This window comes from Schistocerca nitens, chromosome 2 (assembly GCF_023898315.1).
Source record: "Schistocerca nitens isolate TAMUIC-IGC-003100 chromosome 2, iqSchNite1.1, whole genome shotgun sequence".
NCBI classification, from domain to species: Eukaryota; Metazoa; Arthropoda; class Insecta; order Orthoptera; family Acrididae; genus Schistocerca; species Schistocerca nitens.
In genome coordinates this window covers 526,603,375-526,627,502 of record NC_064615.1, presented here as the reverse complement: position 1 = coordinate 526,627,502, position 24,128 = coordinate 526,603,375, and the positions used below count along the sequence as shown (strand labels likewise).

General features: G+C 43.0%; 1 protein-coding gene across 1 annotated transcript in view; it reads right to left on the bottom strand.

Annotated features, from left to right (window-relative positions):
- Positions 1–22,644, bottom strand: part of LOC126236515 (esterase FE4-like) — a 67,078-nt gene extending 44,434 nt beyond the window's left edge. Inside the window, exons 1-3 of the mRNA XM_049945881.1 lie at positions 22,419–22,644; positions 14,298–14,435; positions 11,169–11,514 (exon numbers count right to left, since the gene is read on the bottom strand). Of these exons, the coding sequence (XP_049801838.1) occupies positions 11,169–11,514; positions 14,298–14,435; positions 22,419–22,568 (634 nt within the window). The 5' untranslated portion in view covers positions 22,569–22,644. The remainder of the gene's footprint in view (positions 1–11,168; positions 11,515–14,297; positions 14,436–22,418) is intronic.
- Positions 22,645–24,128: the final 1,484 nt, after the last annotated feature.

Below are 24,128 nucleotides of genomic sequence, written 5' to 3'. Positions count from 1 at the left end.
GTCCTCTGGTCCAAGTGAACTGATCAGAGACTGGCTACTTACAGACCATTTGCAGCCATTAAATGGATTTCATGTGCCCAAAGGACATCGAACATTTTATGGGTGGCAGTGCGCCATGTCACTGGGCCACAGTTGCGCGATTGGTTTGAAGAACATTCTCAACAATTCAAGAGAATGATTTGGCCACTTAGATCGCCCAACAAGAATCCCATCGAACATTTATGGGGCGGACGGCTGTAGAGGCAGCATGACTCAATATTTCTGCAGGAGACTTCTAACGACTTGTTGAGTCCACGCTCCATTGAACTACTTGCTGCACTACACCTGGCAAAAGGAGATCCGACGCGATATTATGAGGTATCGCGTGACTTTTGTCATCTCGGTGTAGTATTACTTTAACACAAAACATTATTAGAGTAACAATTTTAGCTTTCTCCGTCTGAACTAGAACACATAAAGACTGGAGTAATCCCACCTATGTGCTGGGAAGAAAGTGATTCAGGAGAAGAACGTGATGATATAAATTTCCATTTAGAAACTTACGTACAACTGATTACATTCTGAAGATTTTCAGGTAGATTTATCAATTTATATCCATTCTATTCGACTGACATTGGACATAATCGTGTTCGGAAGTATCACTATTCATTTACGGAATATTTCAGTGGTACTTGAAGGAATAAAAACTTGTTAAAAGCTGAAACAGAGAGTAATAACGTTCCATAATAATGTTTGTTTTATATGTTTCTGTGAACCAGCTTTCGGCTTTCTAAACCATGACCAGACAAGATGGTAGAGCCGGTCCACACAAAATCTGCGAGAGTCTGTAGTTGTACAAAGGCTATCAGACGGAAAGAAGTATCCCGGTTTGGATAATACACATATACGAAAAACACAAACTGCAGCGCTCGTATTTGAGTTGGGTACAAAAAAAGAAATAATATGTAATGTATTGAATGTTTTAGACTGCAAGGATATATTATAAATCCCTTGTGTAGTACAATATGCTTAGGTCATTCAGTCAGTAGATTTCGTACTTCACTACATAATTATGTATGCCTTGTTATGTACCCAGGTAGAATGGAAACATTTGCAATTTGTATTACTCATATAGATGTATGATATTCAAATTCTCATATGTTTTTACATGTAACAGTTTTTGTACAACTAGAGGCTCCCACTGTGTGTTGAGTCTAGTCTTATGACCTTATTTATTTCTTTGAGTCATCAGTCTTGAGACTGTTTTGATGCGGCCCGCCACGAATTCCTCTCCTGTGCCAACCTTTTCATCTTACAGTACCACTTGCAACCTACGTCCTCAATTATTCGCTGAATGTGTTCCGATTTCGGTCTTCCTCTACAGTTTTCGCCTTCTACAGCTCCCTCTAGTACCATGAAAGTCATTTCCTGATACCTTAGCAGACGTCATGTCATCGTGCCCCTTCTTCTTGTCAGTGTTTTCCACATATTTCTTTTCTCTCCGATGATACTCAGAACCTCCTCATTCCTTATCTTATCAGTCCAGCTAATTTCCAACACTGGTCTGTAGCACCACATCTCAAATACATTGATTCCCGTCTGTTCGAGTTTCCCCACATTCCATTCTCAGAACGTTATTAGTAATTTCGTCCTCTAAGTAAGGCATACGTTCATGCAGGTAGATATGTCTTGGCCAGGAATGCTCTTTTTGCCAGTGCTAGCCTGCTTTTGATGTCTTCCTTGTTCCGTCTGTCATTGGTTAACCTTTTCTTCCTACGTAGCAGAATTCCTTGACTTCAACTGCTTCGTAATCTCAATTATAATGTTTAGTTCAACTTTTGAGCCTTTCTTTTATTTCCGTCATTGCTTCTTTGATGTATAGATTGAACAGTTGGGGCGAAAGAATACATCTCTGTATTAGACCCTTTTAAATTCGTGCACTTGGCTCTTAGTCTCCCACTCTTATTATTCCCTCTTGGCCCTTGTACGTGTTGTATATTACCCGTATCTCCCTATAGTTACCCCTATTATTTACAGAATCTCCACATCTTGCACCATTTGACAGTATTAAACGCTTTTGCCATTTCGACAAATCGTATGAACGAGTCTTGATTTTTCTTCAGTTCGGACTCCACTATCGATCTCAACATCAGAACTGCCTATCTGGTGCCTCTGCTTTTCCTAAAGCCGAACTGATGGTCGTCTAACACATCGTTAATTTTCTTTTAAATTCCTCTGTGTAATAGTCTCGTGAGCAACTTACAAACATGACCTGTTAAGCTGATTGTGCGATGATTCTCGCACTTGTCATCTCTTGTAGTCTTCGGAATTGCGTGGATGATATTTTTCCGAAAGTCATATGGTATATCCTCCGACTCATACATTCCACACAGCACCGTGGATAATCGGTTTCTTGCCACTTCACCCAAATGACTTAAGAAATTCTTGTGGAATGTTATCTATCCCTTCTGCCTTATTTGATTTTCCTAAATTCTTTTAAATTCTTATTCTGGATCCCCTAACTCTTCTATATCGACACCTGTTTCTTCTTCTATCACACCCTATCAGAGGCCTCCAATTTACTCTTTCCATCTATTCGGTCTTTCCTCTGCATTTTCAGCAGAATTCCCATTGCATTCTCAACGTTAACCATTGCTTTTTTTAAATTTCACCGAATGTTGACTTGACTTTCCTATATGCTGACGCAGTCCTTCCGAAAATCATTTCTTTTATGATTTCTTCACATTTCTCATGCAGTCATTTCATCTTAGCTTCTCTGCACTTCCTATTTATATCAGTCCTGAGTGACTTTCATTTCTGTATTCCTGAATTTCCTTCAACATTTTTGTACTTTCTTCTGTCATCAATCAACTGAAGTATTCCTTCTGTTACCCTTGTCTTCTTCGCAGTTACTTTCTTTGAACCCATCTTTTTCTTTCAAACTTCTGTGCTTGTCCATTTAGAGGTGCCCAATCCTCTTCAACTGAACTGCCTAATTATCTATTCTTTAACGTAGCATGTATAATGTACGAGAACGTGAAGCGTATCTCGTCATTATTTAGTGCTTCCGTATCCCATTTCTTTGGGTATTGATCCTTGCTTAGTAGTCTCTTAAACTTTAGCCTACTCTTTGTCACCACTTAATTGCGACCAAAGTCTATGTCTGCTCCCGGGTACTCCTTACAATCCAGTATCTGATTTCGGAATTTCTGCCTGAAAATGTTGTAATTTAAGTGAAACCTTTCGACGCGCAAGTCGCCGAAGTGACGTCAAATCGAACGACTTGCACCAGGCGAACGGACTACTCGGCGGGAGGCCCTCGTCACACGGCATTTCATTTTTTTTCAGTGAAACCTTCCCGTAACTACAGGCCTTTTCTAAGTATACCCACCCCTCTTATGATTCTTGAACAGAGTATTCGCTATTACTAGCTGAAATTTATTGCAAAACTCAATTAGTCTTTCTCTTCTCTCGACCCTTGTACCAAGCCCATATTCTCCGTAACTCTTTCTTCTGCTCCTTCCCCTACAACTGCATTCCAGTCCCTCATGGCTGATAGATTTTCATCTCCCTTTACGTATTGAACTACCTGTTCAATACTCTCATGTACTTCATATATATCTTCATATTCAACTTGTGGCGTCGACATGTACACCTGACCTATCGGTGCCGATGTTGATTTGTTGTCGACTCTTATGAGAACAGCTGAATCATTGAACTTCTCTGTATGTCCATCTTTTTAGAAGTGGTTGCGGGACTCGGCTCTTCGGTACAGGATGTCGAGCTAAACACCTTTCAGACGTCTAGTTTCCAAGCTGGTAGCCAAAAGTTTGGAAGGCAGACGGTTGAAAGGTGTTTAACTTGTCATCCCCTGCCACTGAACTGTTCACAGTAACTCAATCTCTTTTCTATCGTCATATTCATAACGAATCCGTTACACTGTTTTCTACTGCAGTTGTCTGTACTCATCGGACCAGAAATCCTTCCCTTCTTTTTAATTCACTCATTGATCACCCACTATATGTAGACTGAGCCTCCCCATTTTACCTTTCACATTTTCTAGATTCCCTACCACGTCGAAACTTCTGACTTTCCAAGCCCCGACTCGTTATCATTTCGTTGGTTACTCGGTATTTCCTCATGGTCACCTCCCCCTTGGCAGTCCCATCCCAGAGATCCGAATGAGGGCTAATGGAGAGATTATCATGAATATTTTTGAGTTACAGGCCACATGTCCCATGGATACGCATAATGTGTCTTTAATGCCGAGGTTTCTATTGACTTCTGCATCTTCCTGCCATTGACCATTGCTGATTCTTCCGCCTTTAGGGGCAGTTCCCCACCCCAAGTGCAACAGAGTTCAATGAACATCTGTCAGCTCCTCCGCTCTCTTTGACAAGGCCGTTGGTGAAGTGAGGTTGACCTCTTATGACGTAAATTTCTGGCTGCCATTCTGATGATTTTTATTCAAAATGCAATCACTGGGCGCATAAGAAGCCGAAACTGTAGACATTCTAATTACTACTCAAAGACGCTACCCCAACACCACTGTTGCACGATTTCCTGAGCTAACAGACGGTTCAGAGCAAAACGTAAAACACAATGTCATGGAAGATTAATACTGCGTCCTTCAGTTTCCAGTATCACTAGTCGGCCAATAGAATCCTAACATTATGAATTGTTTCAAAATTGCAACGTAACGTGCACCAGTGACCGTTTCTCTAATGAAAAAAGGGCCAATAATGCCTCTGCTGCATATTGCAGCCCACACAGTAACTTTAGGAGAATACAGGGGTTTCGCTTCACACCAAAATCGCCAGTTCTGCTTATTCACGTATCCATTCAGGTGGGAGTGTGCTTCATCTGCAAACCAGATGCAGCCAACATCAAATCCTTCACTATCAATCATTGTGAGCATCTGATTAGCAAAGGCAACCCTTTGTTGCACAGCTCGCACGGGTATGGCCTGGTGCGTTTGAATTTCGAATGGAAACATGTGTAGGCTCTTTCTCAGTATTTTCTGCGTGCTGGAACGTTTGAAACCAGTCTCAGATGCAATTCTACTGACGGATGACATTGGATTTCGCTGAATAATTCCAGAAAATGTGGCGATATTTTCAGGCGTAACTGCGGTTTGCTTGCGGCCAACATGCCCCACTAGATCATCAGTTACGCTGCCTGTTCGTTGAAATTTTGCGAAGAGCGTACGAATGGTTTTCGCATCGGGTCCTTTTGGAACATTAAATCGTGCTTGAAAACTTCGCCTTGTTGCCGTAGGACTCTCCTCTAACCTGTGGTACTCTAGCACCAGAAAAACGCGTTGTTCAATGGAGTACATGGTTTTCATCTCTTCCTTCGGTACGCTAACCTCCTTTCACGTTTCAATAGTGGAACTGAGCGCTCTGGGCTTCGGATCACTATTTATACTAGGCATTACGTATGGCGATTACAGCGCCATCTGTTAGCAGCTTTTGTAACTATTATTTCAAACTTCTGTATAAACTTATTAGAGCTTTCACAATAACCATACCGTTTACTGCATTACTCTATAGTTCTTTGTCTTCGAGATATTTAATTTTGAAATCAGGGAGTCCTTTTCTGAACACCCTGTAGAAAAGCTGATTGTCATTATTCTGCAGTCAGCTGATTACTAAGAACTGTCAGTGATAATATACCAGTCTAAAACCTCCCTCCACGACATCACTCCTAAAGATAGGACAAACTCAGCACTCACACAAAGAGTAAGAATTCACACGGCGCGCGGAGTCACGTATTGCGCGGCCCCTCTCGCCGGAGGTTCGTGTCCTCCCTCGGGCATGGGTGTATATGTTGTTCTCAGCAAAAAATAGTTTAAGTTCGTTTAACTAGTGTGTAAGTCTAGGGACCGACGACCTCAGCAGTTTTGTCCCTTAGAAATTTACACACATTTGAACATTTTTTGAACAGAAATCACTCAAAAGCACCACAGATCCAAATGTAATACGGTAGGTTCAGTTAGACCTGATACATTTATTTAACTGAAAATCACTTTCAGCACGATAATGGCTACACGATCTAATATGACACCCTTCCCTAACAAGTGAGGAACACTGACTAAACCTTAATATCTGCCAAAATAACTGTTGTTTGGAATTCTTGAAGACTTCCTGCAAAGGAAGTATAACTTCATTGTTCAACAAGTATCATGAACTACGAATCTTTAAAACGTTAAGCACCACCTGCACCTGTACACACGTCACCTATGCTCGGGAGGGCTGCGAACTGAGTTCCTAGAAAACAACAAAAAAATACTTTAACATCCAGGCGTTTCTACCAGGAGACGTGTATCGACGTTAATTGAAATTGTATTAGACATTCCTTTCTGCGTATAACACTCTTCTGTCTCCTAGTTCTGGAAGTGCCTAAGAGTTCCCTCCCCCTCCCCCCCCCCCACAACAATTATTTTCATGTGGAAACCATACATGACTGATTGTAAACTATGGGCATTAGGGGTGTCTCACCCATACGGCATTCCTTTCTTTTCGGATACTAAGTCCCCGATGAACCCTGGACCTTGCCTTTGGTGTGGTGACCTGCGTGCCTAAGCAGTACACGTTGCCCTACAGTAGATGCAACCATAATGGAGGAATAACTGTTGAATGGCCAAACAAACGCCGTCTGGCTCCTGAAGATGGGAAACAGGCTTTTAATTAGTAGCAGGGGAAACAGTCTTGACGATATACTTAACTGGCCTCGTCACATCAACAAAAACGGTTCTGACGTGCTGGTCCCGCGAACGGCTGAAAGCAAGGGGAAACTACAGCCTTAATTTTGCCAAAGGACATGCAGCTCTACTGTATGGTTACAGTAGTAAAATATTTCGGAGGTGAAATAGTCCTCGATTCGGATCTACGGGCGGGCACTACTCAAGAGGATGTTAGCCAACTTTGATTCAATCAGGAACCATGGTGCACAGCGACCGTAGTCTATAAGGAAGGAGACGCACACAGCAACCAGTCGCAATCCCATTAGTTTATATTAACTAATCGCATTGCGACGGACTGCTGTGTGCTTCTCCTTCCAAAAAGACGTCGTCATCTGGAGAAACGAAACTGGCGTTCCACGGATCAATGCGTGAAATGTTACTACCCTTAATAGGGCAGGTTAGTTAGAAAATTAGAAAAGGGAAATGGTTGGGTTGAAGTTAGATACAGTATGCGTTAGTGATGCTCGGTGACAGGAGAAACAGGACTTCTGGTCAAGTGAAAGAAGGGTTATATGTAGTAAGTCAGATTAGGGTAACGTAGGATTGGGTTTAAGAATGAATAAGAAAATAGGTAAGCTCTTATGAACAGCATAGTGAACGCATTTTCGTCATCACGATAGACCGAAGTCTATACGTACTACAGTAATACAAGTTTATAAGCCAACTAGCTCTGCAGATGATGAAGAGATTGAAGAAATGTATGATGAGATAAATGAGCTTATTCAGATAGTTAAGGGAGACAAAACTTTAATTGTGTAGGGGGACTTGAATTCGATAGTAGGAAAAGGAAGAGAAGGAAAGATATATGGAGAATATGGACTCGGGGAAGGGAATGAAAGAGGAACCACCGGCTAGAATTTTACACAGAGGTTTATATATCCATTTTCAAACATATGGTTTATGAATCACGAAAGAACGCTGTATTTGTGTAAAAGATCTGGAGACACCAGAGAATTTCAGATTTTATGTATAATGGTAAGACAGATTTCCGAACCAGATTTTAATTTGTAAGACGTTTCCTGGGGCATACGTGGACTTTGACCACAATTTATTGGTTATGAACTGTAGAATACAACTAAAGAAATTGGAAAAAGTAGAAAATTGGACCTGCAAAAGTTGAAGGAACTAGAGATTGTTACGAGTTTCAGAGGAAGCGTTGGACAACGGTTGATTAGGACAGGGCAAAGGAATGCAATAGAACACGTTCTGAGACGTCAAGGTATCACCAATTTTGTACTTTAAGAGAGTGTAGTGGATAAAAATCTTAAAGGGAACTAAGACAGCAAGAGATTCAGAAAGGTGTAGGTTACAGTAGTTATGGGAGATGAAGAGACTTGCACAGGATGGAACTGCATGGACAGCTGCATCGAACCAGCCTTTAGATTGAAGACCACAACAACAACAAGTCGCCTTACATCTCTTCCCTAAAAATGTGGGGACAGTGTAGGAATCCTAGAAACAAAAAGTGTTAGCTACAATATGTTGTGAACATTTTCCTCAATCACTTTCGAGTCGAGTATCAGCATCACACTACAGCTGATGGAGAATAACTTGTCCGCTGCACAGAAACGGAGTGTTATTCTCAGTGCTGGGTGAGTCCATCGTTCTTTTCTAAAGGGACAGACAGCTATCTCAGTCTGGTGTCACTTGTTGAGCTGTGTGCTTCGTCGGTTGTTAACGAAACTTTCTCTCCCTCCTTTGGCTTCATGCGAAAATGGGAATGTGTGCACACTCTCTCATAATATTTTTATGGAATTATTCGGTGCAAAAATTTGATTCTCTCTGATCTCATAGCCTCATTCGTCAACTTCATGATTAACTGCCCATAATTACTTAATGGTAATAGTTATTGTGAAAATTGTATTTTAAGTGAAGTATTGCACGAAATTGGAATAGTTTGCAGTGAAAAAGGGGATCGCTTTGATTTCCCATTTGGTGAATGTTAGGTCATACATTGGTGCAACAAAATGTAGATAACATATCGAATTTTTCTTTAAAATTGAGATGAGTTCTGTATCTATTGTAGTCTCAATTGAATGGATTATATGTAGTGCGCTCACTTTCGATCGAAAGTGCAAACGAAAGTTTGAAATATTAATATTATCCGTTATATATCATAAACTGTTCGGTACATCGAAATGAGGTTTAGTCAAATGACAGCATGAAAAGCAGAGAGTGTTTTTCCATACATTTAACACGCGGATCTTACTTACCCACTGCGATATAGAAGTAACTACAGATGTGATCAGAGAAATTCTGTAATTATGTAAGGGCCCTCGATAGCTGGTGAACTGAAAATAGGTTTGTAATAATGCAATTGATAGAATCAGATTTTTTATATCGAGCATGAGCGTTTCATAAGGTACTGACCTGACATATCCTCAACTGATTGTTCAATGACAGACTTGTTTCACGAATTGTCTCAATTGGAGCTGCATTAGCATGTTAGTGAGGTAAAAGTGTGTAAAACCACTTATGATTTTGTAGTGGAGGCTAATTTTAAAATGGAAACTGCAGGAGGAATTAACCTTTTAAAGCCAAGTCAAATTACACTGAAGAGCCAAAGAAACTGGTATAGGCATGCGTTTTAAATATTGAGATATGTAAACAGAAAGAACACGGCACTGCGGTGGGAAACGCCTATATAAGACAAGTGTTTGGCGCAGTTGTTAAGTAGGTTACTGCTGATACAGTGGCAGCTTATGAAGATTTAAGAGAGTTTGAACGTGATGTTATATCGGTGCACGAGAGATGGGACACAGCATCTCCGAGGTACCGATGAACTTGGGATTTTTCCATACGACCATTTCACGAGTGTACCGTGAATACCAGGAACCCGGTAAAACATGAGACATCGCCGTTGCCGGAAAAAGACCCTGCAAGGACGGTACCAAACGACGATTGAAGAGAATCGTTCAACGTGACAGGAGTGCAACGCTTCCGCAAGTTGCTGCAGATTTCAGTGCTGGGCTATCAACAAGTGTTAGCTTGTGAACCATTCAACGAAACATCATCGATATGGGCTTTTGGAGCTCAAGGCCTACTCGTGTGTCCTTGATGACTGAGCGACACAAAGCTTTGCGCTTCGCCTTGGCCCGTGAACACCGATGTTCTACTGTGGATGACTAGAAACATCCTGCCAGGTCAGACGAATCTAGTTTCAAATAGTATCGGGGGGATGGGCGTGGACGAGTATGGAGACAATCTCATGAATCCATGGACCCTATGGCCGGCTGCTGTGGCCGAGCAGTTCTAGGCGCTTCAGTCCGGAACCGTGCTGCTGCTACGCTCGCAAGTTCGAATCCTGCATCGAGCATAGATGTATGTGATGTCCTTAGGTTAGTTAGGTTTAAGCAGTTCTAAGTCTAGGGGACTGATGACTTCGATGTTAAGTCCCATGGTGTTTAGAGCCATTTGAGCTATGGACCCTGTATGTCAGCAGGGGACTGTTGAAACTGTTGGAGGCTCTGCAATGGTGTGCGGCGTGTGCAGTTGGAGTGATATGAGTCCCCTGATACGTCTAGATACGACTCTGACAGTTGGCACGTACGTGAAAGTCCTGTCTGATCTTCTGCATCCGTTCGTGTCCACTTGTGCATTCCGACGAACTTGGGAAATTCCACCGGGGCAATGGAACACCCCACACGTCTAGGATTGCTACAGAGTGACTCCAGCAAGACTATTTTGAGATTTAACAGTTCCGCTGCCCACCAAGTTCCCCAGACATTAATGAGCATATCTGGGATGCCTTGCAACGTGCTGTTCAGAAGAGATCTCCACTCTTACGGATTTATGGAAAACGCTGCAAGATTCATGGTGTCATTTCCCTCCAGCTGTAGTTCAGACATTAGTCGAGTGCACGCCACGTCGTGTTTCGGCACTTCTGCGTTCTTTCGAGGCTCCTAAACAATATTAGAAAGGTGTACCAGTTTCTTTTCCTCTTTAGCGTAAATTGCTCCTTCTGTTGCAATTTTAACCCATTATATTTTTAATAAAGGGTTGACTTGTGGAACTATTGGTCATTCTAGCTTAATCTGTTAACATGATCGTTTGGAGATTCGCCTGCTGTAACTTAGAAGCTCTACAAGACAGGCGTCTGTCTGAAGGCTTAAGCTGTAGAACTGCACCTATACTACTGCACTGCCCTGTCACCAAAGGTGTCCCCATAGAAGTCGGCTGTGGAGGAGCGGTTCTATGCGCTTCAGTTGGGAACCGGGAGGCTGCTACGGTCGCAGGTTCTAATCCTGCCTCGGGCATGGATGTGTGTGTGTCCTTAGGTTAGTTAGGTTGAAGTAGTTCTAAGTCTAGGGTACTGATGACCTCAGATGTTAAGTCCCATAGTGCTTAGAGCCATCTGAACCATTGTCCCCACAAATATCGTTGTTATCTCTCCCACCAAGCTGCTTGCGCAACTAGGGGCCAAGTAATATCGTATGCACCCTACCTTTTGTCATTGGAGAGAAGAGGTGCAAATGGCAACAGGCACCGCCAGCGCTTTCGCCAAAGATGGTGACGTTGTCGGGATCTCCGGCGAACGTGGCGATATTGCGGCGCACCCAGCGCAGCGCCGCCACCTGGTCCTTGAGGCCGAGGTTGCCGGGCAGCACAGAGTCCTGCGTGCTCAGGAAGCCCAGGACGCCCAGTCGGTAATTGACGGTGACGACCACCACGCCGTGCGGTAGCAGGTGGTCAGCCCCGAAACGGTCTGCGTTGCCGGAGCCGGAAGTGAAGCTGCCGCCGTGAATCCACACCATCACCGGCATACGTTCGCTGTCCACATTTTCTGGAAGCTAAGGGTACTGTGTTGAGCATATAAACTGTCGACCATTCCGAACAGAATTAATCGTTCGTTAAAAAAATTATTAGCGAACCACTGCCCTCCCGTGATTATCAAACTATTTCGCCCAAATTTGGGACCAACTACTTTCTGTAAAGTGATAAATCTTATGAAATGACTCAACAAGTAGCCATGCATTTTCCATTGTCTCCAGCAGCTACCAATATCTTTACATAGCATTTCGCAGACTCCGTCTTGACTGAACTTGCTTTTTTTGGCTATTTTGACGACACACTCATGATCTGGCCACATATGTCGAGGTGCTACACTTGTTCTTTGAATACGTGAATAGTATGTACCCTAATATCAAGTTCATAGCTCTGATTGAGAGAGAAGGAAATTTACCGTTTTAGTTGTTCTACTTCAACGAGAATCGGACGGGCGGCTAGGGCAACTGTTTACCGGAAACCAAACATATACTGACCATCACTTCAGTGCACAAAACTTTTATCATCCAGCCCATTAGAAAGGTGAAAAAAGCATTTTAGTGTCATCAACTACACAATTGTACGTTTATTCTCTACTTGTTTTGATTATTACAATCACCTTCCCGGAGAAAGACAGTGTACATCGGTGGATCAAACACACATTTTCGTCATATATGAGCCATCTAAATCTAGAACATATACAACTGTCATAACAATCTGTTTTAAGATAGACCATAAAACGCTTGGTGCATTGACGCAATTACAGTTAAGCACACTTGGTGATAACTCACATTTAATAATTTAAGTGTGCAGTTACCATCAAGTGCCAAAGCACAGTATATTTATGTTGACTGTTATGAAAATTATATATCTTCTACATTTAGTTGGTTCATGTATGACGAAAATGAATTTTTGACCCATTTTTGTACACTGTTTTCTCCTGTGAAGATGACTTAATAATCGAAACCGGTAGAGAATAAACATACAATTCTACACCGGATGGCACAAATATACTTTTTCCTGTTATCTAACAGCTACAGACAATCACATACGAAAAGCTTCATAAGATTACTGTTTTAAATACGCTAATACCCTGAGACTCTGACAAGGAATTCCTACAGACATCGACATCAGAGACTTAAAAAACTTATTCCGGATGAAAATCTATAGCGGTCGAGACATTAAGAAACTAAGGAACAGACACGAAGAGCGACTCAATCACCACAAGTTGCTCAGCCCATAGCACTTCTTCCTTCCTTAGAATCTACAAAAAAAAAAAAAAAAAAATGTTATCAAGCGGTGTGTTCAGTATTTTTTTCGATCAGCCAAGAAGATTAAACAACTCTTGTGCTCAGTAAAGGACATAAGGACATACTTCGTCGTAGAGATCGTGGAATTTCAAAATACTTTGTAAATGTGGTAGCAGCTACTTTGATGAGTCAATGAGACCTACACACATCAAAAGAAGTTTTCATCGCCCTAGTTCCCAGAACTCCGTTGATAGACGCTGACTGTGGACATTTTAACACAGACACAGCCCCTTTGACTGTTCAGAGATGTCACTAAACCCGCCCAAAGATGTAAAAACCATGCAAGAGCAGTTTCAGTCATTCCACCAGGAAGAAGGTACACGGCTCATGCTGTCTGTAGTTCAGCCATGCCTAGACGGTGAATACCGCGGTTCAATCGCGTACGCAATTTTACTTTGCGCCAGGAAGGACTCTCAACAAGGGAAGTGTCCAGGCGTCACGGAGTGAACCAAAGCGATGTTGTTCGGACATGGAGGAGATAACTCTACGAGCATTATATATGCGATGTCTGTTCTTTCGAACAGGACAGTGATTAAAGTATTATATGGAAAACACTGAGAAGAAGAAGGCACAGGATAGAAGGACATTTGTTAATACATCACAGAATAACCTCCATGGACTAGAGGGAGCTGTAGAGGGTAAAAACTGTAGAGGAAGACAGAGACTGGAATACTTCCAGCCAATAATTGAGGACGCACTGTGAGTTCCACAAGAAAATGTACTCCTTAATTTTAAATGTAACTGAAGTGAAGATGCACAACACCATCGAACTCTTACGGAAATCAGCGAATCGCTGAGAGTGATACGGGCAATGAGCGGGAGCACTACGTCAGAAGTGCGTGTATAAGTTGGAAATTTGAGTCGTCGGGGACTGTGCGTGTGGTCAAGGTGGTTAAGGAGACCGTTCGCGAAAACGGAAAAGCCCGGGATCGTGTCCCTAATTTTCAAACGACTGGCTGATTTTTTGAACCCCTCCCAGTTTAATGTAGGTTTTCTTTTGTGATCAGTCTTTTGACTGGTTTTATGCTGCCCGCCACGAATTCCTCTCTCAGTGTCATATAGTTCCTGAATTACACCCATGTTTAACATTTTATGAATTTCACTCCAGTCACTTATACTCTCCATTTGTCTAGTAAAATACGATAGACTGTAATTCTGCGCACTCTTACTTCTATTCTATCGTTTTCGTATCAGTACGATTGCTCGCTTATCTACTGATATACAGTAATTTAGTCAACTTACGCGAATCACACAAGATTTACTTATATTGAGACTCATCTATGTACTAAGCGCTGATCACATTCTAGTCTTCCTGCATTTCCTAACAATTAAAGATGCTATGCATTTTGCTAAGTCGGTAGGTAGTATCATTTTTAGAAATCATTCAATGCTTCTCGTCTAACCACACACAGCTTGTTTTCTGGTTTCATTTGCAATTAACATAGAACTCTATCCGAATTCCATTGTTTTAAAAGTATTTAGACGCCTACAAAAGTTACCTTTGTTGTGTAGACGTTAAGGAAGAGGCAGTCCTCGTCGCCCACGTATTGCCCTGTGAAAGAGTTCAGCTGCGGTGCCACGTTGCCTTCCTTGGTAGCGTCTCTGGTGCCTGTCCATGGCTCAGGGGGCTGCGGCGGCTGTGAAGAAAGCACAGAATGGAGTTTCTCTGCATTATATCTAAAGTTTTACTGCTGTTTTTAATCAAATATGTTGCAAAGTCTTCCATACTCATGTGTACGCACTACAGTACTTAAAAGTGTGATGATAGGGCACGCCGCTGTTAATCACACACATTTCGGTTCAACTTTCACAGCTCTTCTTACATACTCACAAAATTCTTGAGCATATAGAATAATGACTTCGAAAGTGGCTGCTACACAAATCCTGACCTCACGATGACATTGTGTAGAGTTTGGGGGATGTGTTAGAGATGAAACTATCCCCAACGCAGGGGCCTACTGTCTACAGCCGATCAGTTCCAGCCATTCCACCAGGAAGCACACGGCTCGTGTTGTTTGTAGTTAAACCATGCCTAGACGGTCCATACCGCGGTTCGATCGCGTCCGCATTGTTACTTTGTGCCAGTAAGGGCTCTCAACGACGGAAGTGTATTCTGACATATTAATTTCAGTTACGGACAGTACAGCTCTTTTAAAGAAACGTTGAGAAGTTAACAGTAAAAGGGTACATAGTTATTAATTCACACATCAAATATGTTTTGCGTCACCCCGGTTCCCAAAACTCCTAAGATAGACGTTGACTGTGGATGTTGTATCACAGACACAGTCCATCTGACTGTTCAGAGATATCACAAAACCCTCCAAAAGATGTAAACAACCGTGCATGAGCAGCGTCTATTAGACGGAGGGGTCCGACAGCCGACAGCCGATCAGTTTCAGTCATTCGACCAGGAAGCACACGGCTCGTGTTGTTTGTAGTTCAACCATGCCTAGACTGTCCATACTGCGGTTCGATCACGTCCGCATTGTTACTTTGTGCCAGGAAGGGCTCTCAACGAGGGAAGCGTAGACGACTCGAAGTAAAATGTAAATGTCGTGTGACTAGGGTCTTCCGTCGGGTAGACCGTTCGCCGGGTGCAAGTCTTTCGATTTCACGCCACTTCGGCGACTTGCGCGTCGATGGGGATGAAATGATGATGATTAGGACAACACCCAGTCCCAGAGCGAAGAAAATCTCCGACCCAGACGGAAATCGTACCCGGACCCTTAGGATGGACTTTCTGTAGCGCTGACCACTCAGCTACTGGGGGCGGACACGTCTTGAAGTGAACCAAAGCAATGTAGTTCGAACATGGAGGAGATACTGAGAGACAGGAACTGTCGATGACATGCCTCTCTCAGGCTGCCCATGGGTTACTACTGCAGTGGATAACCGCTACCTATGGATTATGGCTTGGAGGAACCCTGACAGCAACGTCACCATGTTGAATAATGCTTTTCGTGCAGCTATAGGACGTCGTGTTACGACTCAAACTGTGCTCAGTAGGCTGTATAATGCGCAACTTCATACCCGACACCCATGGCGAGGTCCACCTTTGCAACCATGGCACCATGCAGCGTGGTACAGATGGGCCAAACAACATACCGAATGGACCGCTCAGTATTCGCATCACGTTCTCTTCACCGATGAGTGACGCATACGCCTTCAACCAGACCATCGTCGGACACGTGTTGGAGGCAATCCGGTCAGGCTGAATGCCTTAGATGCACTGTACAACGAGTGTAGAAAGGTGGACCTTGCATGACGTTTTGATGTGGCATTACGTGGGGCCGACGTACGCTGCTAGTGGTCTGTAAGGCACCGTAACGGCTGTCCGAGACGTGAATGACATCCTCCGACCGGTAGTGCAACCATATCTGTAGCATATTGGCGAGGCATTCGTCTTCATGGACGATAATTCACGCCGCCATCGTGCACAACTTGTGAATGACTTTCTTGAGGATAACTACATCGTTCGACCAGAGTGGTCAGCATATTCTCCAGACATAAACCCTATGAAACATACGTAGGGTAGATTGAAAAGAGCTGTTTATGGACGACGTGTCCCACCAACCACTCTAACGGATCTATGCCGAATCGCCGTTGAGGAGTGGGACAATCTGGACCAATAATGCCGAGATGAACTTTTGGATAGTATGTCACAACGAATACAGGCATGCATCAATGCAAGAGGACGTGCTACTTGGAGTTAGAGGTATCGGTGAGTACAGCAATCCGGACCACCACTTCTGAAGGTCTCGCTGTATGGTGATACAACATGCAATGTGTGGTTTTCATGAGCAATAAAATGGGTTGAAATGATGTTTATGTAGATTTCTATTCCAATTTTCTGTACAGGTTCCGGAACTCTCAGAACTGCAAAACTTTCTTTGATGTGTGATTTTGTTGTAACACCTAACTTAAACATGATGCCTTACATGTATGGCTAACTTCAGCAGCTATCTCAAAAAAGCAGATTTATAATCATTCACACGAGAGCTTTAAAATAATTTTTCATTCTGCCGAAGGAACTCGAGCAACACTGAATGATTAGGTACTGATATTTATTTACTTTAAATTTGATGCCTCACCCTTTTTCTTTTGAGCTGCCCCTATCGGGTTTGTTTGATATGTTGACAAAGTGACTGCTAATGGCGCTTTCTGCATACTTTGTTTCTGCTGTATCTGCTTCAGCTCCACTTCGTATGTACTGTATGAATCACCTAAAACTTGCACCGCAAATATTGAGAAATTGGAAGTGCTATTAATGTGCGGTTTTCACGGAATGAGTAGTTAGTCAGGGGCTGGTATTGTGAGGCAATCAACAGTTTGTAATAATATTTAGGAAAAGTTACTTTTTGTGCAGAGTGAAAATCTCATTCTGGAAACATCCCCCAGGCTGTGGCTAAGCCATGTCTCCGCAATATCCTTTCTTTCAGGAGTGCTAGTTCTGCAAGGTTCGCCGGAGAGCTTCTGTAAAGTTTGGAACGTAGGAGACGAGGTAGTGGTAGAAGTGAATCTGTGAGTACCGGTCGTGAGTCGTGCTTCGGTAGCTCAGTTGGTAGAGCACTTGCCCGCGATAGGCAAAGGTCCCGAGTTCGAGTCTCGGTCGGGCACACAGTTTTAATCTGCCAGGAAGTTTCATATCAGCGCACACTCCGCTGCAGAGTGAAAATCTCATTCTGGAAACCTACGCTGTGTTTAAATGGAACAGTGACTACTGACACTAACAATTAACGTAAATTAGAATATCAATCGTCTTTGTAGCAGACTTGTGCGAGTCGTTTAGGAGATATCCTACTTGAAAAGTTGCTACACCTACAGTTGTACAGTATCTGTGGTAGCATTCAGTAAAGAACAAGTGCATACACTAGTTATGTGGCTTCTGAACAGTAACCAGATGACATTTTACCATCACAGATTGTTCAAAATGACCACCGACAGGGCCAATACTCACTTCCAGTCTGGTATGGAACGGTCACTGCACACGTGCTAGTTGGTTCAAATGGCTCTGAGCACTACGGGACTTAACTTCTGAGGTCATCAGTCCCCTAGAACTTAGAACTACTTAAACCTAACTAATCTAAGGACATCACAAACATCCATGCCCGAGGCAGGATTCGAACCTGCGACCGTAGCAGTCACGCGGTTCCAGACTGAAGCGCCTAGAACCGCTCGGCCACCCCGGCCGGCACACGTGCAAGTATTTCAGCGGAGATGTCAGAGTAGGCTGCAGTAATACGTCGCTGAAAATCATCGGGAGTAGTTGGTATGCCCTTGTAGACAGCATCTTTCAGCTGTCCCCACAGACAGAATGTCCAGAGGCGACAAATCCGGGAAAATGGTGGGCCAAGGTACTGGTCCTCTGCGTCCAATCATACGATTTCGGAACAATTATCGAAGACATGCTGTGGTGTTTCGTGCACTACAGGCTGGACAGCCATCGTGTTGGTACCACAGGTTCTTCCTAGTCTGCAACCATAGGGGATGGGCTGTTAGGAGGCTGCAGTACCATTGCTCTTTCAGGGTTCCGTCTATGAAAAACGGGTCTACAAGCTGATGGTTCACTATCAAGATGGTTCACTGTCCCTCAACCACATGTTTACTCTCCATGGACACTGACGTACCATCTGGCGATGCCAATGGGGATTGTCAACAGACCAATAGTGCTTTTTTCGGTGGTCTTCCAGGCTTTGACTAGTAAATGTGACTTCATTACCAAACTAGATACATGATGCATCTGCAATGGCCTGTCTTAATGTCCATGTACAGTAATTAACACGATTCTCATAATAGTTTCCATGCAACTCTTGCTGGAAAGAGATTGATAGGGATGGAACCTATGTCGATGGAAAATGCGTAGGAAACCTTCCCCACTCTTTGTGGGGATGAAATGGAACAGCAGCAAAAACATTAATTTTTCCCCTCCTCTGCCGTAACTTCTTTCCTTATGTTATGTTTCCTAGATGTTACACTACCATATTCACGTAACAGGTTGAAGAGGTTGACAAACAACTGCCGATACGGTTAACGCCTATTGGGATATATTGCCGCATACACCGTACAAGACCGAACTGACTTCTTTCTACACTCTCCATACACCATGAGCATGTTGGCTCTTCTGCGTTGGGAAATCCCATCATCCACCCACGACTTTCACAAACTGACTAGCAGGTTTCAATGAACTCAAGGAACACATCATCACATTGTAAGCAAACATAAGACCATTGTACCTAATGACTAATCAAAATTGGTGGCACAACAAAGTGTCGGTGTGGAAACTTTTCTTTGCATACGATATCTCGTATACGAGTCGCACTAAAATCCTGCAACAGACACCACTGACATTTCAGTTTATCCTGCTTTTAGTTTGTTAATATCAGTAGGCATTGTCCCATTTAAGAAAGTGTATGTTGACACAACAAATAAATTCTGTTTGTTGGCTAACAATACGAGCCCCTGATTATCAACCCATTCTGTGAAAGCCGCTCAGCCGCTGAGCAAGATCATAGGCTACTTTAGAAAGTGTGTAGTACAAAATATTCATTGATTTGAATAATAAGGTGAGAAATATGGGATAATAATTACTCTTTGAAAAAGCTGTTTTCTCTTTGACTTTTGAGCTTCACCACATTTGAGAATGTAATGAGTAACTTCTCCCTAGGTGAAAGTCCGGACTTTGCAGGATTGTTCTCCCCCCCCCCCCCCTGTCAAACAAGTGAGGTCGCTCTTATTAATCCTGTACTCGCAGCAATAGCTAACACCTCAGACATTGAGGTGACTAATGGAAGCCCTCAGAGGAACTTCAGTTAGGTTGAGAAAGAAGTCACCTGTATGCTTGCCTTGACATCTTAGGCAAGACATGGATGAGGCGCTGCCGGCAAATACTGGGCGCAATAGGTGAAATCAGATGCAAGTCATCGCTTTCTTACGGTAGAAGAAACTCGCAGTGTACCAGGCAGTGCAATAAGGAGCCCTACACGAGTAACATGTAACTATGATGGAGAGGAATTAGCTTAATTTTTGGTCTTGAAAGAAAATTTGAATGTAATGAACTGCAGAAGCGTTCAGAATAACTGATTATTTCAAAAAGTGTTGCTTGTCGTTATCACTGACAATTTTATGCAAACGTAGCTGCTCTCGGTTAGGTAAAGGCAGTCGGCCACTGTCTTTTTCGTGACAAGAATTAATGCCTGAAATTGTTATTGTCGTCTTACTCTTGACGCTGTGGATCTTGGTATATTTAGTACCCTAACAATTTTGGAAAAGGAATGTCCCATGCCTCTAGCACCAGCTACCATTCCCCGCAGAAATTCTGATAATTTTCACGTAAATCTTCTGCGTGCAAATGACATCTCCGTCAATGTATTGTCCTTTTATACCTTGTCTACGTGGTACTGCCTACATTTGTATATATGTACATCGCTATCCCATGTCTTCTGCACCTCAGTATGTACGTCGTTAAGGCGCCTTTCATTGTCAACCATTCACGCACGGGAAATGCCGTTCAGGTGTCCCAAGACGCAGCGGCGTCAGGCTTAAGATGCAACGCCAAAGACTACTAGAGAAGTCTATAGTAAGCATAGAGCAAGTCAGTAACGGATTCATCTAGCTCTGGCCTTTAAGTAAGCAATTATTCGGCTTGGCATTGATTGATATAGTTGTTGGATGTGCTCCTGAGGCATATCGTGTCAAACTCTGTCCAACTATAATTGTCTGGGACGTCTCCAGACTAGTCTTCGCTGGCCATTGGGACTCAATTGGACGCGGGACGCATCACTGAAGACAATTCTGCTCCAGTAAATGAGATTCCAGGGCGAAGACGTGTCCAGAGAATACCCGGACAGCAGTGAATACCAACCTGACTATCGCCCGCGGTATGGTCTGACAACGAGGCCTGATAGTCTGAGGTGCCATTTCTTTTCATAGCAAGTTGTCATCCTTGGCACCCTTAGAGCACTGTGGGACGTCTAAGGTATTCTACGCCCCATCTTGTTGCCCTTCGTAACAAGCCATCATGGGCTTGCATTTGCGCAAGATAATACCCTCCTGAACACGGTGATAGTTTCTACTCCTTGTCTTCGTGCTTGCCAATCCCCACATTGACCAGTAAAGTCACCAGATCTCTTTCAGATTGATAACGTATGAGCGTTACGGATATCGACCTCTAACCAGCTCGGGATATTGAGGTTTGCAAGCTCCTGTTGGACAAAATTTGGCATAATATACCTTAGGAGGACATCCAACAACTCTGTCAATGCCGAGCTGAATAACTGTTTACTTAAGGGGTAGAAGTGGACTAAAGCGTTAATGACGCGTTCAATTTGTGACTTTCATTCTCTTGAATAAGTCATCCAATTTTCCTGAAATTGTAATAATTTGTGTGTAACAGTACATAACAACAACCGATTTCCGTCCCATTCAGGTAATTCGTTCGTAGTGCGTCCTTTCTTTGTGTTAGTGTGTCTTCTGAGTCACCACTGGAATCAGACTTTTTATGCAAAGGCATGGAAGCAAAACTACTGACATGGGACGGACTGGCCACACAACCTCTTCTGTACACGTAGTAAATGGCATGCTCCGGGTAGTTGATAAGTGAACTACGAATTACCTCACAAAAGAGCCAGAACTGGAATACGACCCAAGAATGTGCCGTCTGTACCAGTCTGGTTTAACGGAGGATGTTAACACATACGAGTGCAAAGAAGGGCAGCGCGAATAACCGCCTCCTAGTTTGCCTGGAGAGAGAATATCACTCAAATGCTAGAATACTTCGTTGGCAGTCACTTTCAGAAGGTCACTAAATATGTCACAAAAATCTATTTAACAAATATTTAAAACTCCTTTTGAAGGCGGAATTACGAATATTTTCAGCCCGCCAAATATTCCTCCGGTAGCGTCCATTACGACAAAATTATGCTAAAAATTTTTTAAGCGATTTCCAACAGCTGTTAAATATTTTATGAACTTATGACGCTCTGGAGTCTTTATGTCCTTTATTATCACTAAAGGTTTCGGTTAACGACGTCTGATGTTCCACATGTATAGAAAGGATACATAGATGTGCTAGAGATCCATTGATAATACTGCCTCGTTGAAATTACATGACATAATATGCAAATGATAGATAAACTTTTTTCCTTTGATGATGGTTACTAAGTGAGTCTCGTTGTGATAGAAACCACAGCAACCGTACGTCACGCATTTCACAAAGGAGTAGAATAGTAACTGCTCTCAATAAGACACACTCAAAAGTCAGATCTCCCACGTACCATTCAAGAATGGAATGAGAAGAAATCTGAATATCTGATACAATAGACAGAACCTCCACTATTTTGTAGTGTTTTACAATGTCCAGGTGGTGATGCGGGCGCCTTCTTCACTGTGGTGTTCACATTTTGGCTACGTCTTCATTTGCATGTACATCAAGATTCGTACCATCATATCCAAATACGAGGTACGTGACTGAGTGCATTGCTTCTCGTGATGACTGGGTGTTGTGTGGTGTCCTTAGGTTAGTTAGGTTTAAGTAGTTCTAAGTTCTAGGGGACTGATGACCTCAGATGTTAAGTCCCATAGCGCTCATAGCCATTTTTTTGCATTGCTTTACTGTCACTCACCTTGAACCGCAGCTGCCCCACTGGCGGCCGGGCGTACGGCACGCCCTGGAAGCTGTAGTACTTGCAGCCGGTCGCTGTGGAACTTACGCGGCCGCGTAAAGCACCCTCCGCCACACATACAGTGGCGTACCCACTCTCTGTTGACGCCATCCTTGTGAATGCTGTTCCAGTCTGTTGCCTGGAGAACTACTGACACACTAACGTAAAGCTCTTTATCACAGCGGTGCCGCGACGCAAATCGCAGTGAGTCAAGCGGGAGCGAAGTTCACCATCGCTGAAGGTCGCTCACTGGTATAAGACAACTTTGATAAGGAAAGAGATTGCAGGCGGACTTCTCAGAGCAACGCACTGGACCATGCCCCCGTCGAAGCACATTACTTTAAACACCTGCTAGATCCACCGTAGACCAAGCAGTTGCTGGATGTGTTAGAAATGAGTCTGATACTAACATGTCTTGTATCGTTATAATTATTACAGCTTCAGTGATTATAGTGACTTTTCTTTTTAAAGTTACACAAACATTTCAAACTCATCATACAATAATCTGTGTACGTCATTTTACAATTCTGAAAAGTTAAGGAATGGATTTCATGTGGAATATTAACCACTTCTACATGAGAGCCTATAGAATGTATCGTTTGTTGAGTGACGTTCGCGGGTGTGTCTGCATTCGCATCGTGGTCTGGAATGCGGTGCGATAGCAAATTTGACGCAGTACATCCAAACTTGGATATGCCAAGACTCTGTGTTTGGTGTGTATGGCAGAGCAAAATAGTTTTCATTACATTTCAGATTAGTGTACAACTAGTTCCTCTGTTACCACACGCTGTAACATCAGCCGGCTTGTAACATTCCAGTATAGACGAGCAAAGCAGGAAACCTAGAAGTACAGACCAATAAAATGCATTAACTACCTGCTCTTTAGGCACGCCAGCTGTTCCACCGACGTGTACGAGGTTAAAATCGAATAGTTAAGTGGTGCTTCAAGGAACCTTGCAGTGTTGTGAGGGCCGGCCGCGGTGGCCGAACGGTTCTAGACGCTTCAGTCAGGAATCGCGGGAGTGCTACCGTCACAGGTTCGAATCCTGCCTCGGGAATGGATGTGTGTGATGTCCTTAGGTTAGTTAGGTTTAAGTAGTTCTAGGTCTAGGGGACTGATGACGTGAGATGTTAATTCCCATAGTGCTCAGAGCCATTTGAGTGTTGCGAGAAGCTGCTGGAACAATTTAGAGCGCTCGTATACGTATATTATGTTGTAATTGTCCTCATGTACAAATGAATATACTAAACTGACAAGCTAAGCAAAACGTGTGTCACGAACTTATTTTTACCGCATTTAAAGCGTTTTCCTCCTAAGTTATTGTATCTTACAGTAAAGGCATTAAAATAACTTCCATTTAAATTGTATTGCACTCAATAAACTTGGAAAGTCCCACGAAAAATAGAAACAATTGTTACGTATTTCCTAATAAGTCGATGCTGATGCTAATGTAACATAGTGAAAATCTGTACCTTTCTCTACCTGCCTTATATCATGTTATTCACAGGTGAATAAAATTTTGTAAATTTGATGTTTTAAACTTTTTCAGCAGTGATCGTAGAGTGTATTATTTTGACGACTATTCTGTCGACAATAACAGGAGCTGCTTGTAATGTTTCATGTCTTCTATATTCTTTTGGTTCTTTCACTGCCAGTGCTGACCGATTTAA